The 18,335-nt window shown below is 39.2% G+C and overlaps 1 protein-coding gene across 1 annotated transcript in view; it reads right to left on the bottom strand.

Annotated features, from left to right (window-relative positions):
- Positions 1-707: 707 nt before the first annotated feature.
- Positions 708-18,335, bottom strand: part of DCAF10 (DDB1 and CUL4 associated factor 10) — a 36,934-nt gene continuing 19,306 nt past the window's right edge. The window contains exons 3-7 of the mRNA XM_037035718.1: positions 17,517-17,714; positions 7,598-7,800; positions 5,870-5,983; positions 3,644-3,789; positions 708-2,846 (exon numbers count right to left, since the gene is read on the bottom strand). Of these exons, the coding sequence (XP_036891613.1) occupies positions 2,478-2,846; positions 3,644-3,789; positions 5,870-5,983; positions 7,598-7,800; positions 17,517-17,714 (1,030 nt within the window). The 3' untranslated portion in view covers positions 708-2,477. The remainder of the gene's footprint in view (positions 2,847-3,643; positions 3,790-5,869; positions 5,984-7,597; positions 7,801-17,516; positions 17,715-18,335) is intronic.

The following is an 18,335-nucleotide window of genomic DNA, read 5'->3' as shown; positions in this document are numbered from 1 at the left end:
CTGACTGGTGTGGCTCAGTGGATTGAGTGCCAGCCTGCAAACCAAAAGGTTGCCAGTTTGATTCCCAGTCAGGGCATGTGCCTGGGTTGCAGGCCAGGTCCCCAGTTGAGGGCGTGAGAGAGGCAACCCAAGATGTTTCTCTCCCTCTGAATCTCCCTCTGTTCCCCTCTCTAAAAATAAATAAAATCTTAAAAAATGATATACTTGAGAAATTCTTGAAAGATAAAATTATCTTTGGATGGAGTAAAAAACAAGTCTTTGAGTTACTGTTTTCTAAGGCTAATGCAGATGTTATTATTAAAAGAAACTTTTAAGTGTTAAAATTTTTTTTAAGTTTATGGCAAACCTGTGTTTACAATGTACTATGTCATACGTTTTTTGATGACTAAATAATAGCCAAATTTTAGGGCCTGTTGGGTAGTTCAGTGGCTAGAGCACCATCCTATTACACCAAGGACAGGATCAAACCTTCCCCTCTCTCTAAAAGTAGACAGAGAAAATCTTTTAAAAAAATTGTCCTAGAGCCGACATTGTTCCAAGTGAGATATGACCTGTATACGTGTGTGTGAGTGGCTGGCTGGTGGGCCCTACTAGAAAAATGTCGTTTTTATCCATGTGTTCGGGTTGCTTAAACATTTCCATAATATTTAAAATACTCTTCTTATGGCTGGAATTCTCAGCATCTACTCCCATGCCTTCTTTTTTCAATCTAGTGGCCAATTTAAGGGTAGTCACAATAGTACAACTTAAAGACAAAACAAAGTACTCATACGTCATTATTTTAACAGACAGCATAACACAGTGGAGACTGCCCTGAGCGAGGACTCCGGGAACTTGCATCAGAGCCCTGGCTCTGCCAGGGGCTTTTCAGGGTGACCGTGGGCAAGTCAGGCCACTTCTCTCCTTAAATAACGAGATGATTCTTTTTTACTTTACTTTCTACCTCTAAAATTGCTTTCATTTACTTATTTAAAAAATAATAATCAAACCACCTCCTGGGAGTTGTGTTAAGCACCTGATGGGTACAAAAGCACTTACTGATGTCTAAGGTAGTGTTTTACAACAGTGATCCAGGACCATCTGAATAAAGATCACTTGGCGTTCCTGTTAAAAATCCGATTCCTGTCCTCCCTGGCAGAATCAGAATCTCCTAAGGTGAGGGCATCGTCTGTATCTTCACAAGCTCCTCAGTGATTACAATGTACCTTCCTGTTTGAGAATCACTGTCCAAGAAAGTGTGAACAAAGAGGGGAAAAGTCAGCGTGTGATTTAGATAATTCCAGCCCCTGGCAGTTCCCTTCCCAGCCCCACACCGCCCGCCCCCAGTCGGGGAGACCGGAGGGACATGCTTCCCCGGCAGAGCAGTCGGCCTTGGGCTAGAGCCCTGCTTGATGCCTCGTACTTGCCGTGCTCCGTATCAAAACACAACAGAGGCCTTCCTGTCAGCTCTCGGTCCTGACATCCAAGTCACTGAGGACCACAGTTGAGCCAACAGCTTGAAGAGGACTGCAGTTCTCCTCTGATGCAGAGAGCTGTGCCGCCTGGCTCATGGAAGGAATACGAGCAAAACACGCCTCTTCACTGTGGATTCCCCCTCCACCCTAATACTGTAACACGTCATCCTGTGGGATTCAAATACTCGGGCAGAGAGAACAGATCTGAGCCACATTGTTCTCGTCACTAGTCAGAGCGCGTGCCGATCCAATAAATACACTCTCTTCTATACCAAAGAAATGACCAAAGCCCATTCCTTTGCCCTTCTTCCTCCCTAATGCTGTTGGCAGGAACAAAATACCAAGTAAGGACACATGCTAGAGATTTTAAAGTTCACACAAGTAGATGACAAAGACAGATGGTAATATTTCTTCTAGAATTGCACAACAAAACCCTCATGGTGAAAAAATAGGTATAGTTTTAACAGGAAGCTTAAAAAACATTTTGTTGCAAGACTAACAGTTACGAGAATAACACCATTGTCTGTGCTCATTATAAACATAACAGCGACTTTAAAAGGCCAAGTGTGCTGATAAACGAAGATGAAGTTTCTTTTTCAACAACCAGTGTGCCAACATCGAACTTTTGGGTTTTACTCTAGTGTCACAGGTTTCTCCTAATCCAGCTAAAACTCCTGTCAAATGTCCACAAAATTCACATCAAAATCAAAAAACAAAAAAGAAAAAGAAAGAAACTTGACAAGAGCTACCATGCAAAATAACCAGGGTGTCGGGAGTTCAGTGGCGCAGGTCGGCAGGAGCTGGGGAGTGCTGCAGAAGGCGCTGCTGCGTGGGGTCCACCTTGGCGAGGCCCCTGTTCTGCCGGACAACCAGGTGCGCAGGTCAGAGCTGTGTTCATGGACCCGTAAGAATCAGGATCTTGACCCAAACTTTTAAGATCATCTAGAAAGAAATACTTCACCTAAATTGAAGTAGTTTATATGTCAAACACCAGAAGAGTTGCTTATTTGATGTAGGTTGTGCCTAAAACTTTGGCTGATACAGAGAAACCCGTCCGCTAAGGCACCCTGAGGCGATCTGACAGTGCGTTGGAGAGAACTTTGTTGTCAGAACCACGTCATTATGAGAGTACAGAGAACGGATCACCCGCAGGGGACTGGCTTCTCTGGGCAAACAGTCAATGAGTTCACTGCACTGTTTGTCAAAGCCCAACAAGCGAATCCCATAGCCATGTGGGGAAGAAACCATTCGTCCATCGGGGCTGAAGCACAGTTCTTTGATATAACCCCTGCCTACATTGGCTTCTTCGATGTAATGCGTCAGTCGTAGGGAACAGCGAGGTGAGACGGGTCGCACGGGAGCTCCTTCCTGGAATTCATAAACACAAGTCCACTGGGGAGAGAGGAGAAAGACAACCCCGAGTTACAGAGCCCCAAACAGTGCTGCAGATACTCCTTTAAAAACCCTTGACAGAATGCCAAAGCCACAGAACTGTTTCAAGAAATCACTTAGAAGAATGCCACCCACCCACATTGCAACTAACTCGCTGGCCCCGTACCTTCTTATCTCCGTAAGCTAGGGTTCTTCTGTACTACGGTGCTTTAAGGCCTGTTATCCACAGAGGCCGCTGTGATTTCTGTAGTAACAATTCCCGTTTCTGAGAGTAACAACAATCTTGCCATTTAAAAAATTCTAGGGTTAAGACATTCAAGCCTTAGAATACCTCTCCTGCGTCCCTCCAGGGCTCCTGTCAGTTGCACACTCTAGAGCTAGAAGGCTTCTTGGAGGACTCCTGCCTTTCAGAGTGGTGGAAGTCATAAGGTCAGTAAGACCTTTTTCCCCTAGTCTCAGTTTAGTTCCTTCCTTTCCCAAAGTTTCCCCTGGTTTTTAAAAACAGAAAATTATTATACTCAACTGGCTTAGCAAAAGCCCACATTCAGCCCGCCTCGTTGAAACACCTCAGTCCTGTTTTTACTATATAAAGGTTTTACCTCATCTTAAGGTAAGATGAGGAGAAAAAAATTAAAAAGCCGGGCGCAGTCTGAGCTGATCACTGCTTTAAAACACTTCCCATCTTGCCACACCCAGGCCGGGAGGAGGAGGAAGGGGTTTCAAGCACACGTAGCCCTGGCACCCTGCTCGGCGGCCCCGGCCCCGGCCCCGTGGGAGGTGGGGCCCTGCGGCCGTACCTCCTGGTCGTCGGTGTTGCTCGAGCACCGAAGAAGGGTGGCCCAGCCTTTCGGGTGCAGCTGTAAGGATGTGATGCAGTTTCCACGGTCTCTCTCACCAGGGACTTCAGGGGTTAAGACTTCAAGACTATTTCGGGGTGAAACTCCTGAGATACAAGAACATTAGAACGTGTGATCTGGGTTATCAGAGGACTAAGGCAGCTTATGAAAGCTTTGATTTCTTGGGGTGACACAATACAATATACAGATGATTTTTATAGAATTGTACACCTGAAACCTATATATTTTTATTAACCAATGTCACGCCAGTGAATTCAATAAAAATTTTTAAAATAAAAAGTCAACTAGAAAAAAAGTCTGGGTTTCTGCCAACCAGCCCCCACGCCTCGGCTCCTTTGTCCACCATGTCACGCTGCCACGTGTGAAACAAACCCACGGTGCCCTCAGTGCATGCAGTGTGTGTCTCTGGGGTTAGGTCACAGGGACGGGCATGACCAGAACTGAAGAATCCAAGTCCCTACAGCAGGAATCACCACTGACCCAAGGCTAAGGCGCTAAAACCAGGGGGTCCTTTTGATTTGGATTGTGTCTCAGAAAGCTCTTCGTTTCAGTAAAGTCAAAGTTATGTGCCATGAAAGGGATCTGGAAGAGTCAAAGTTACAATTCTCATCTCAGAGGACCTGGTGCTCTCTCGGGCACAGAAGGAAACAGAAGTCATCAAGACTGCTGTTACATAAATAAACGCCTATTATAAATATATATATATATATATGCGGAGTGGGACTTATGGCCTGCTGCCAAGGGCAGTACTACAAACACCAAACAGACCCAATCTGGAGGCATGTCAAACAAGGGGAGGGAGACACTGCCAGTCACACGTATTCTCGGTACTCCGGTACAGAGCATGTCCTGCCTGGCCCGAGGACAGTGACTGCTGCATGAGCCGCGGTGACTGCTGGGAGTGTGTCATATCCGTCAGGGATGTGGAGAACCACTTTGCAGACATTGTAAGAAAGCAGCTTAAAAGTTTAATATCAAGAGAATATCTCAACACTTCTCTTCCTTTGAAGATAATGAGCTCCCTCTTCAGACCTTTGTGAACTGTTTCTCAAAAACCTGTATCTTCTTTTACAAGACCCCCTTTGGATGATTACCACAGCATTGATGGAAACCTGTAAAGCCCTAAATCACAGTTAGAACCAAACTACACCTAAATAATGATTTCACATGTGATTAAACTTTAATAATTTTTTAGAAAAACAAACCCCTATTTCAAAAATTAATTTAAAAAATCTGTAACAAAAACAGAAAAGAAACCCATTCTGAATAGCTAAGCAGTGGTTTTCAAGCTGTGCTCCTCGGAGGTTCCTGGAGAGCCGGCCAAAGCCGAGTGGGCCACAGTGCAGCTCCCTTCACCTGGTGAGCCTTGGAGTCCATCGGGCTTCGCTCAGGTGAGGAAGCAGCGCTGGAAAAAGCCTACTGGGCTGGAGCCAGGTGACCTTCTCAAGCCCTATGGCCCCACGCCCTCGTGCTTACAGCACCGTCATAGGTGTAATCTCGTGTACTTTCCGTAACTGCCTTGATTGGAATCCACATTGCCCAACTCCTTCTCCAAACTGCACCACCAGGAAATAAACCAAAGCTTCCATTCCATCAAAGATTTCGGCCCAAGACACCAACCCTAGACACTCTACTTTAGCTTCTCCAATACCAGCACTGATGGACTAGGCACAGCCTTATGTCTACTGGCTGATTTTTAAATTAAAGACAGCTATTTTTCTTAATCTTCACCCAAGGATACGTTTACTAATTTTAGAGAGAGAGAGGAAAGAGCAAGAGAGAAAACACTGGCATGAAAGAAATCAATAGGTTGCCTCCCCCAGGGCTCCTGACCAGGGTTTGACCCCATAGCCTTCTGAGACAATGCTCCCACCAAGTAACTGAACCACCCAGCAGGGCCAAAAAAGCTGTTTCATAGAATCTATTGTTACAGGATTATAAAATCCAACTTAAAAAAAATTATTTTAGAGACATGGGAAAGGGAGGGAAAAAGAAAAACATCAATGTACAAGAGGGCTGCCTCTCGCATACCCCTAACTGGGGACCTGGCCAGCCACCCAGGCATGTTCCCTGACCAGGAATAGAACCGGTGACCTTTTGTTTGCAAGCTGGCACGCAGTCCACTGAGCCACACCAGCCAGGGCTAAAGGCCAACTGTTTACCTACCTTCTCTTTGCGAGGCGCGTGATGTGTGTTTCTCAGAAGATGAGTTAGAATCACTGTGATGACAAGGTGAACCAGAGACTCTAGGACCAGATGAACTCGATGAAGTGATCAGATCTTAAAAATACAAAAAATTCTGACAATAAACCAGCAAAACTCTGGTAATGTCTCTCTAATCATCTACTTGAACCATACTGTTAAAATGCATCTGAAACAAGGCAGGTACATGTCCACTTAAAACTGGCTTCAGTGTTCTAAGGCCTGGTCCCTTTCTGAGACCCTGTATACCAATGAGCAGAGTAAGTGAAAATAAAAAGGAAACATCGAATAAACATAGGAGCATCTTTGCTTCCACATCATTTGTGTAATGAAATGGAACAAGAAAACTGAGTAAGAATAAAAACTCCACTGTTCAACCCACTGATTAATGGCAGAACAGGGTCCAAACAACAGGCATGTTATTGAGAACCTGACAGACCGTCCTTAAAGCATACCAAACACTCCTACTGTTATTCTTGAAAATACATGACTACTTTCTCTGAAATGCAATACAAATTATACATTGAAATCAGTGGAAAAAACGAGTATCAGAGAGCTGAGTCTGATGCAATGCTACGAACAGCGATCTCTGTCACCACACTTTTCCAGGGGCCCACACTTTGGGGGGGGATTCTTACTAACTTAGTTCCCTTTGATGTTATTAAGTATCAGAATTACCCTTAGAAGTCAGAAAACCAAACCAAAACCATTTTTTTGTTTTTTGGTAGGTCAAAACCAAACCAAACCAAACCATTTTTTGGTTTTTGAACCAAAAAATGCCAACTAAGTCTTCTCAAAAACCTAAAGTTATTAATGTTTAACTGAAAACAATTCTAAATCCAAAAGGATTATATTCCTTGCTTGCAAATAAGGTAGTAAAACTTAAAGTTCTACTTATAGCAGTGAAACCGGACAACTGCAATACAAGGAGGCCTGCCCATTTCCGAAGGGGTCCTCAGAAACGGCCCTGTGCACAGGGAGAAAGACTGACATTTCGAAGCCAACTTTTAATAGCATTTTATGAACACTAGGTGTTCTAATGCTTGTCTTTTTTTTTTTTAGTATGTTCCCAGATCAGTCCCCTTTCCCCCCAAATTAGATGAACTACAGTTTCTATCACATAATGTAAATTATAGTGCGTAAGTTCTTCTGAGCCCCAGCGTCACCTAAGTCTAATGGAATGAGCAAAAGGAGAGACAGGGCTTCGGCAAGAGGATGTTTGGAGGCCCTGAGATAAGACGGCACCAGCTACCAGTGTCTGGACGTTGGGAAGGCTAGGACACAATCCAGACGTCAAATGAACGCTCTGTGTGACTATCACTTAAAAGCTCTGCTAAGTCCCAGAAAAGCTTACAAAGATTGACACTACCTCGAGCCATCACTAATTTTTGAGATAGTGATGACTTAGAAATACTGATGGAAGATTTTCTGCCCAGCAGAGAGCTAAAAGGAAATACTTTTTAGAATTAGCAGTTATTCTTCCTAGATCATCTGTGATCAGAGGCACAAATTAATGCCCCATCTGAGACACATACAGATCATTGTATTTCCTTAAGAAAAAAGCTCTCACTGACCTTAAATGCTTTTAAATTTTTTTCCCTTCCTCCTGCTATCATTCTCAGAATGGAAACATATACCAACTCTATGTCTGAGAATCTTTGGAAAATCCTTCAAAAAAAGAGAAAAGCTTACCTGAACTTGATGTAGTTCTTCTTGCTCTCAAAATGGGATAGCTGCCTACTTCTAAAGACTTGGTTAAGTCAAGGTCATGCAAGATCAAGAGATAGCCAGAGGACGTTGAGATCAACATTTTGGAACAATCTGGTGTTAGTCTCATTCGCATGAGGAAACGTGTGTGAAAAAATTTCTTATGTGGACACCCATCTTCTGTACACCTACAGAAGAGATCAAACCAACAAAACCTAGAGTTATCATAAATATAGGGATTTGGTGACATTAATATTTTTGCCTTTACAACTAGAATTTACAGTCAATCCCTGACCAGCATGGCTCAGTTAGTCGAGCAATGTTCCACAAACTGAAAGGTTGCCAGTTCGATTCCCAGTCAGGGCACAGGGCTGGCTTGCAGGCCAGTCCCTGGTCAAGCATGTGAAAGAGGCAACCAATTGATGTTTCTCTTGCACATCGATTTTTCTCTCCCTCTCCCCGTCCCTTCCCCTCTCTAAAAATAAATAAATAAAAATTTGAAAAAAATTTACAGTCAATGTATACTTAAACTTCCATGACTTATCTTTTTGTTCACCATTCACACTTTCATTTTCAACTTTCCTTTTTAGATTATTCTTTCTTTCTGAAGTGTATTTCCGAAAGACTTTATTATTTATTTTTAGGGAGAGGAAAAGGGAGGGAGAGAAACATTGATGCATGAGACATCCATGAGGTGCCTCTGGCAGGCACCCTGACCAGGACTGAATCCGCAGCCCAGAGATGTGCCCTGCCTGGGAATCGAACCGGCCACCCTTTCATTCTGCAGTAGGACGCCCAACCAACTGGGCCACACTGGTTGGGGCTGAAGTATATTTTTTACAGTAAGACTTGGTTGAGGTAAACTCACTTTACATTGTTTGGAAACTTTTTACTTCACTCTTCTTTTTGTTTAAAAGTTTAGCTGAACATAATATAACTTTAGGTTGTAATTATTTCTTTCTGAATAGCACGACTATTCCACTGAGTTCCTCTTTCCACTGTTGCCGTTTTTAAGTCTGCTGTCAGTTTCATTGTTGCTTTGGACAATTTATCTTTTTTCCCTTCTGGCTGATCTTCTCTTGGTCTTTAGAGTACTGCGGCTTCACTCCAATATGCATAAATCTGGACTTCTTTCTATTTATTGGGATTCATTTAACTTTCTAAACCTTAAGATTCATGTTATTCATATATTCTGGAAAATGCTATCATTATTCCAATATTGCCTCTCACCTATTTTCCCTATTCCTTTAAAGCTCCAAATAGTTGTGTGAAACATTTACACTTGACTCTTTGTCTCATAATTGCTCTTTCATGTTTTCCATCTACTTATTTCCATACATTGCACTCTGGGAAATTTTTCAGTGTTTATAGTCCAACCTATTTTTTAAAGCTATGTCAAGTCTGCTACTTGATCTATCTTACATATTTTTGAATGTCCATAGGTTTTTTTCCACTTCTTTAAGTTTTGTTTGGCTCTTTTTCAAATCTGCTGATTTTCTGGATTTTTTTAATTCCTTGCCTGTGTTTTTTTTTAATGCCTCCTTTTATTTTATTTTTTGTTAAATATTTTTAAAATTGTGAACTGTGTCATACCTACAGAAAAGTACATAAACAAAACGCATGTCGAGTTTGAAGGAAAAAACACCTGGGACTCCCACCGACGTGCAGCAGCAGAACACCACCAGCTCGTTCAGGTCCCCTCCAGTTCTCTCCTCCGTTGCACCCTACAGTCAGCACTTAGTGCTTCAGGCATAAAATGTCTGTTTCTTTCGGCTTAAAAAATTTTAAGTTTTCTTCTCCCTGTGTAGTACTAGTTCCTCCAAAATATCTCCCCATTTCTGTAGGTCTTTATATTACAAGTTTTTCGCAAATGTCTGGTTACCTTCAGCACCTGCTCATAATTAAGAGTTGGAACTAAAAAGCTGACTGGGAACTCCAAGTACTGGGACTACGTAGGGCGAAGCCATTTTTTCAGGAACTCCTATTGTGAGTATCTTCAGTTCCTTAAATGGAGGAAGCTAAGGGTCTCTGGAGTCAATATGCAGTATGCACATGGTAGGTCAGTCTCCCTGATTTTGGTCAAGTACCCAATCTTTCACTGCAGAGATTCTCTACTTTATCCTCTTCAGAAGACAAAATTTGAAACTTGTGAATTGGGAGGTCAATCGCCAAGTGGTATGGATTAAGGAGAGAAATATAAGTTCGTGTCTTTTACTTGAATCTTATTTTAGCTCCCCCTTCAATTACAGAGTACCCAGAATTGCCAGTCCTTCTCATTTTTGAGGATTTTGGACAAGTTGTTTTAAGTTCTTAACTTTTCCCCACTGCTAGTTTAGGATTCAGCTTTCTTGCACTGAGTTGTTTAAATAAGTTGCTAAGTCAAGATGCCATTCATCTACCTACTTTCCAGATGTTTCTTTTTTAATCTGCACCAAGGGCATGTTTCTGTTGATTTTAGAGAGAAAGGAAGGGGTGGGGGAAGAGCGAGAGACAGACAGACATTGATTGTTGCCTTCTGTACACACCCCAGCTGGTATTGAACCTGTAACCTAGGCATGCCCTCAGACCAGGAATCAAACCAGCACTTTTGGTGCATGGGACAACGCTTCAACCGACTGAGCCACATGGTCAGGGTCCCACTCTCCAGACTTTAAAATTTTATTGTTATTGCTTCCTTTCCCATTTCCCCTCCTTTTTGAGTTTACACCCTGTATTTTTAAATTTGCTTTTTGTAGTTTCAGAAGTGTTTTCTAGTCCACAGACTTTATTTAGGACTTACAATGACTTAAATGAAATTTTACAGTTTTCTCCATAAAAGTTATACAAGTCTTCCACTGAATCTTATTTCTTTGTATCAATTAAACTTCTTAATTACTACAAACTATATACTTTAAAAATTTTTAATCTTTTGTTGTTCTTAGGAACACTACTAATTTCTACATTTTGATCTTTATCTCACAATCTTGGTTAACTCTTATTAATTATGATAATTTGTCACCAGAATAGGGTTTTCTACATAGATCAGGAGTCAGAAAACTGGTCTATGGGCTGACTCGGGACCACTGCCAGTTTCTTACAGAACGTTTGTTGGAACACAGCCATATGCATTTGTGTACTGTCTGTGGCTGCGCAGGGACCACAGAGCACACAGGGCCTAAAATACTTGTTACACAGTCTTTTTTTTTTACCAGTCTTTTATAGAAACTGTTCAGCGACCCTTGATTCAATCACATCATCTGTGAATGCTATCATTTCATTTTTTTCTTATCAAGACTCATATATTTATTTCTTTTACTGCACGAACTGACTCTGCCACCCCCCACCCCAAAACAATGGTGAACAACAGTATTAATAGCATGTTTCTCCTTCCTGATCTTAAAGAGGAAACTTGTAAAGTTTTACCACTTAAAAATGTGCTACGGGTTTTAGTATATACTTTTGATGCATTTCCTTTTATTTCTAGTTAATTGTTTGTTTTTAACAGCTTTATTGAGGTATAGTTTACATACCATGAAGTGGACAATGAAGTGATTTTTAGGAAATTAAGAGTTGTGTGGTCAGCAACACAAGCCAAGGTCAGAACACTTCCATCACCGTAAAAAATCCCTCCCGCTCATTAGCAGTCACTCCCAGCCACAGGCAACTACCAGTTTACTCCTGTCTCTACAAATCTGCCTATTACGGACTATTTTGGACATTTCATATAAATAGAATCATACAATAAGGGGTCTTTTTGTTTGGTTTTATTCACTTAGCATAACTATTTGAGATTCATCCATGTTATAACACATATTAGTACTGTTCCTTTTTATTACCAAATAATCTATCACATAGGTATACCACATTTGTGTATCCATTTACCAGTTGGTAGATATTTGGATTGGTTCCATTTTGGGGGGCTATTATGACAACTACTATCAGCATTCGTGTAGAGATCTTTGTGTGGATATATGTATGTATTTCTCTCAGATCACTGGGTCATATGGTAACCCTATGTTTGACATTTTAAGAAACTGCCGAAATGTTTTCTTAAATGGCTGTTTCATCTTACATTCCTACAGCAATGTGTGAGGTTGCAGTTTCTCCACGTTCCTGCCAATACTTGTTACCGTGTTTGTTATGAAAAACATCTAAGTGGGTATGAAGATGTGTCTCCTTTGGGTTCGACTTGCATTTCCTTTATGACTAGTAACATTGAACATCTTTTCATGTGCTTTTAATCAAGTGTGTATCTTTCTTGGTGAAATGTCTATGCAAATATTTTGCCCATTTTTAAAGATTTTATTTATTTGTTTTTAAAAAGAGGGGAAGGGAGGGAAGAGAGGGAGAGAAACATCGATGTGAGAGAGAAACACTGATCGGTTGCCTCCCATGCACGTGCCAACGGGGACTGAACCAGCAATGCAGGCATGCACCCCAACCTGGAACCGAACCGGTCACCTTTCACTTTGTGGAACGTCCCCCAACCAATTGAACCACACCAGTAGAGGCTATTACGCCTGTTTTTAAATCGGGTTATTTGTGCACATATAAGTGAGTTGCAAGAGTTCTTCATTCTGGACACAAAATCTTTATCAGATTGGATTTACAAAGATTCTCATCCATTGTGTAATTTTCTTTTCACTTTCTTATAGTGCCATTTAATACACACAGCTTAATTTTAATTAGGTCCATTTTATCAAAAATGTTTTTATGATCTCAGCTCTAATACTGTATGGAGATTTACTCCTATGTTTTCTTCTAAGAATCACATAGTTATAGCTCTTGTGTTCAGGTTGAAACCCATTTTGAGTTCCTTTTTGTGCATGAGATAAGCATCTAAATTAGTTTTTTTGCATGTGGATATTTTCAACTGTTTGTTAAAAAGACTATCCTCTCCTAAACCACTGAATTACCTTGGCACTTTTGTTAAAGCAAAAATGCAAAGATTTATTTTTGGACTCTAGATCTATCCTTTGCCAGTATCACACTGTTTTGATTAATTACTATGAATTTGTAGTAAGATCTGAAATTAGGAAATATGAACCTTCCAATTTTTTCCTTCTTTTTCAAGACTGTTTTGGCTATTCTAGGTCACTTACATTTCTGTATAAATTTTATCATCAGCTTGACAATTTGTCCCTCCCAAAAGAAGGCAGCTGGAACTCTGACAGAAATTGCACCGAATCTATAGATTAACTTGGAGAGAATTACCATCCCAATGGTACTGAGCCTGCCAGTCCATGGACATGGGAAGTTTCCTATTCATTCACATCTCTTTATATATCTTTCAATGTTTTGTAGTTTTCATTGTGCAAGTTTTGTATTTATTTTGTTAAATCCATTCATAAGCATTTTATTCTTTTTTATGCTATTAGGGAATGTTTTCTTTATTCATTTTTGGACTGCTTGTTGTTTATTAGTAGAAATACAACTGATTTTGTGTATTAATCTCGACTTCACTGAATTTTTTTTAAAGCTAAAGGAGTACACTATCACTAAATCAGTATTACAATAAATGTTAAACAGTCTTCTCTCCTTTTTTTAGATTTTATTTATTTGTTTTTAGAGGGGAAGGGTAGGAGAGAGGGAGAGAAACATCAATGTATGGTTGCCTCTCGTGCATCCCATGCTGCGAACTGGCCTGCAACCCAGGCATGTGCCGACTGGGAATCGAACTGCAATCCTGTGGTTTGCAGGCCTGTGCTCAGTCCACTGAGCTATAACAGCCAGGGATTGAATTTTTTACTAGTTCTAGTAGTTCTTTATTTCTTAAGATTTTTAATATATGATATTATATCTTCTGCATATGAAGACCATTTTACTTTTTCTTTCCAAAGTGGATGCCTGTTATTTATTTATTTTTCTTGCCTGTTTGCATTTCTGGTGCAATTATATCTCCAGTGCAATGTTAAATAAAAGTGGTGGAAGCAGACATCCTTGCCTTGTTCCCAATCTTAGGGAAATATATTCAATTTTTCAACATTAAGTATGATTTTAGCCATAGGTTTTTCAGAGCTGTCTTTTATCAGGTTGAGAAAGTTCCCTGTGATTTCTAGTTTTATCACAAAAATGGATGTTGGCTTCTATCAAGTGCTTCCCTACCTTTATTGAGATGATCATACATATTGGTTTTGACCTTTAGCAATATAATTAACTGACTTTTGGATGTTAAACCAACCCTGTATTCCTGGGATACATCCAACTGGTCATGACATATATTTTATGTGTGTGTTGTTGAAGGTTTTTGAATCTTTTCTTTGGTGGAATATTGGTCTATAGTTTTCTATTATTATGTTTGTCTGGTTTGGTAACACAAGTTAGGAAGTATTTTCTCCTCTATTTTATGGAACTTTGTGAAAGACTGTGGGGTGATTCTTAATAGTACCAATTCAATTTCTTTATTTGCTATAGGTCTGTAGGTCTGTAGATTTTTTACTTATTCTTGGGTCAGTTTAATTTGTAACTCCCTAGGTATTTGTTTATCCGAGTTGTCTAGTTCATTACCATAAAGTGGTTCACTGTATTACTTTATAATCCTTTTAGTCTCTATAAAGTTGGTAATGATAGCCCCTCTTTCGTTTTTTAAGTATGACTGAATACTGAATTTTATTCCTCGACTGAAACAATCATATGGATTAATCTATTTAATCCATTAATGTGATAAATCACACCAACAGAATTTCTATTGATAAATCATGTTTAACTTCTTAAATAAAGCCAACTTGTTCATGATATTTTGATCAACAGTTTAGAAAATCCAATTTCCTTTTTAGAATATTTAAATCTATATTCATATTACAATCTGACCTTTTTTCTTCTTCTAATATTATCTTTGTTGAGCATGGGTATCGAGCTCATTCTAGCTCCATACATGAAGCAAGGGGAACGTCCTCTTTTTCTGAACAGTTTAATAAAATTGTGATGTTCTGTATATATAGTAGTTCATAGAAGTCACCTGTAAAACTGACAGATCGGCTTTTTTCTTTAAGGTTTTATTTATTCATTTTTAGAGGGAGGAGAAGGGAGGGACAGGAGGAGAGAAATATCCATGTGCAAGAGATACATCTATGCCCCCATCTGGGGACCTGGCCTGCAACGCAAGCAAGTGCCCTGACTGGGACTCAAACCAGCAACTTTTTGGTTGGCAAGCCGGCACTCAATCCAGAGCCACACCAGCCAGGTACAGGCTGGCGTTTTCACTAGTAGATAGGTTCTAATTGATTTTTTCCCATTTTCCACTAATGGCTACGGCAGAGGTGATATTAAGAATACTGAAATAACCAACACTGCATGGAACTAGCCAGTCAAAACTGATGTTGATGGCAGTGCTGGAACTGGGTCCTGGGTTTAGTTTATTGTGCAAAGGGGACTTCAGCTACTACATTGTGAGGGACATACCCCTACAAGAGGGGCTGGGTTGACAGAGGGTGCCAGGATATGACATGTGGGGATGGTTCAGGATAATGGCTCTTCATCAGTTACTACAGAAGTTCAGTTTTTAACAGCCCCTTTCGTTCAACCAGTGCACACTGGTTACGTATCAGTCCCGGTAGTGGTTTCATTTCACTCTTCTATTTCTTCCATGGTCAGTTTATTTCTTAACTGTCTATTATCAGTTTTCAAACATAATCTTATTCTATATTTTTCACTGTCTCCTTTTTAATTGCTAAGATTTATTTATTTGTCTTTTTTCTCCTGATTAATCTTACCAGAGAACATATTTAATTAGCTTTTTCAAAGAACAGTCTTTTCAAAAATCTTTATTATATTTTAATTTTCAATGTCATGAATTTCTACTTTTGTCTTTATCATTTCCATACATCTACTTTCATCAAGTTTATCCTTCTTTATCTTGTTCCAGTTTTTGTTCCCCCATCAAATTACACATTAATTTGGGTTAACAAGCACCTTCTTTTAGGGATGCACTGTCCCTGAAAGGCAGTTTTTCTGAGTAAGATGCTTAGCTCATTAACTTTCAGTCTATCTTCTGAATTAACTATGATTTCTCCCTTGATGCATGAACTATTTAGGAAGGGAGTTTATATGTCTCCAGATATGGGCATTTTTAGTTACCCGTGTGAATTACACTATACTGAGGTCTGGGAAACTGGTCTGTGTAACAACAGTTCTTTAGTATTGGTTGAGACTTACCCTGCAGTTGGGTACATGCTCATTTCCGCCCGTGTTCTGAGTTGGCTTCAGGGGATGTTTTCACTATTTGTTGGGAGCACAACTCTAAACATGCCTAACAGACCAAGCTTATTAATAAGATTAAAATCTGTTTTAGCCTTACTAAATTTTGGTCTATTTTATCTATTACTAAATGGAAGAATGATGTTAATATTTTCCACTAAGATGGGAATTCTGACTTTTTTCTTGTAATTCTGTCCATTTTTGCTTTTTATAATCTGAGGCTGTGTTATTAGGTACATATCGGATAAGAATTATTTTATTTCCTAGTAAAATACACATTTCAATATAGTTCCTTTTTCTTACTAATAATGTTTCATGCCTTAAACTCTCTATTTTGTCTGCTATTAATATAGATACAATTGTTTTTCTTTGATTTGTATTTGCCTGTTATTTTTTCCTATGATTTTACTTTCAAACTTTGTGTTTGTACGTTTGGGGTATATCCCTTACAAAAAACATATAGCTGGGTTTTGTTTTAAAATCCAAACTAATGTTATCTTTTAACTGACTAGTTTAGTCCATAAATATTTACTGATTATTGATATTTATACTACTTGCCTATTTTTGTGCTTCTAATTCACTCAATTTTTTATACATGATCTCCCCATCTTCTTTGCCTCTACTGGATGTTTATTCTTCTACTAATTTGGAAGTTATCATTTATATTCCTGATCAAATTTTATTTCTAAAAACATATTTCTAAATTTCTAAATTTCTAAAATTCTAAGTCTAAAGATAATCGGTAGCTCTATCCTTGGTTCAAAGAACATGTATAGATAGAAATCTTTAAAAAAATCTCCTCTCTTTTTACATATGACCTCTGTAAAGAATATTTCAGAAATGATCCTGGTGTATCACTATATTATTTCACCATAGCTAGCAACAGATATATTTTAATTACTTCTTAAATTTCAACTCTTTAAATAATCAATTTCTCTATAAGGAGACATTTTATGAAAGTGTGCTCAGCCCTAGCTGGTGTGGCTCAGAGGACTGAGCGCCACCCTGGGAACTGAAAGGTTGCTGGTTCGATTCCCAGTCAGGGCACATCCTGGGTTGTGGGCCAGGTCCTCAGCTGGGGGTTCGAGAGAAGCAACTGATGTTTCTCTTCCTCCCTCCCTTCCCCTCTCTAAAAAGTACATAAAATCATAAGAAAAAACTATAAAGTGTTTCATAACAGAGGCATTGCTGACACTTCAGGTGAGACAACTGGTCCACTGTGCAAACTGTCCCATGCACTGTAGGATGTTCAGAAACCCCCCTCCTCCTGCCACGGTGACAACTTAAATTGCACCACACATCACCTGCAAACATTCTCCTAGGAATCAGAGGGACTAACCACTTTTTAATACTTGAAAACACAGTATAAAAAATGACAAAATAAATAGATTTAGAATTGAAGAACCAATGAGTGAAAAGCACTTCAATTCCACAAAGGAAATAACAAATTTTTTTTTCTTAAATTCCTTAAGTTCAGGAAACTCATCTTATAAACAATTTTTCATCATAAGTATGCTACTTGGTCTCCTTTCTGTACAATTTTCTCCAATTTATTTTTTAGTTGCAATATATGACGAAGTGCAAGTGACAAAAGATAGGATCAGTTTTTGATTATTTTTCACAAAAAGTCTTTTTCCTAAAATATAAAAGCTCAGACAGAACATTTAATTTGTTTACCATCTTATAAAAATTTTCTTTATAATTCCAACATGATCTCCTATTCACGAACCTGTTGGTGTCCCAAATAATGACATTTCCATCAAATCCTGATGTTACTAAGAGTCTCGTATTAGTATCATACTCGATGTTCTTCACCCAGCTAGTGTGACCATGTAAAGTGCATACTTTGGTGTTCAGTTTTCTCAGATCCCATAGTGCTATTGTAGTGTCATCAGAGCAGGTAGCAAATAGCCGGTTATCAAGAAATCTACAAGGCAGAAAAGAAAAACTGGTTTATTTAATCTCTTATTTAAGAAATTTTGAGAAAGTTTCTTTATTACCTAATCAAAAAAACAAACAAACAAAGACTGCAAATTCACTGTGTAAACCCAGTAATTCAATATATATATAAATACAATAAATAATAAATGTAATTCACACAATCATAACGAAAGAAACTGATTTAATGAGGGCCACACTGCAATTGTACCCATTGGCTTTACAATACTGATATTCATTTGGAACTGAAAATAGGGCTGGGTGTTTGGAGTACAGTGCTAAAGAGAAAGAAGAACTTTAAAATCTGTATAAGGAAACGTAAACAGTGAGAAACGATTTAACAGCAGACAGAGAGACAGAGGAGGTTTTGAAGACTTGATTGCTATGGAAGACATGTTAAATGTGAAGGGTGTGAAATTATGAGAAATGTTTACTCTGCTACAAGTAACATCTTTTTCTATTTAGCACATTTATACACAAAAATTGATATTAAAATGCCGTTATTTTATATTTAGCATATTTACATACAAAAATTGGTATTACAATGCTATCACTTTCATCTCTTAATTCGAAGGCATTCCCCAAATAATCTCACTCAGCACCATTTTAT

The sequence above is a fragment of the Sturnira hondurensis genome, unplaced genomic scaffold (genome assembly GCF_014824575.4).
Source record: "Sturnira hondurensis isolate 20B ecotype Veracruz unplaced genomic scaffold, ASM1482457v3 Scaffold0022566, whole genome shotgun sequence".
NCBI lineage: Eukaryota > Metazoa > Chordata > Mammalia > Chiroptera > Phyllostomidae > Sturnira > Sturnira hondurensis.
The sequence above is the reverse complement of the archived record's forward strand: the minus strand, read 5'-3'. Positions and strand labels throughout refer to the sequence as shown.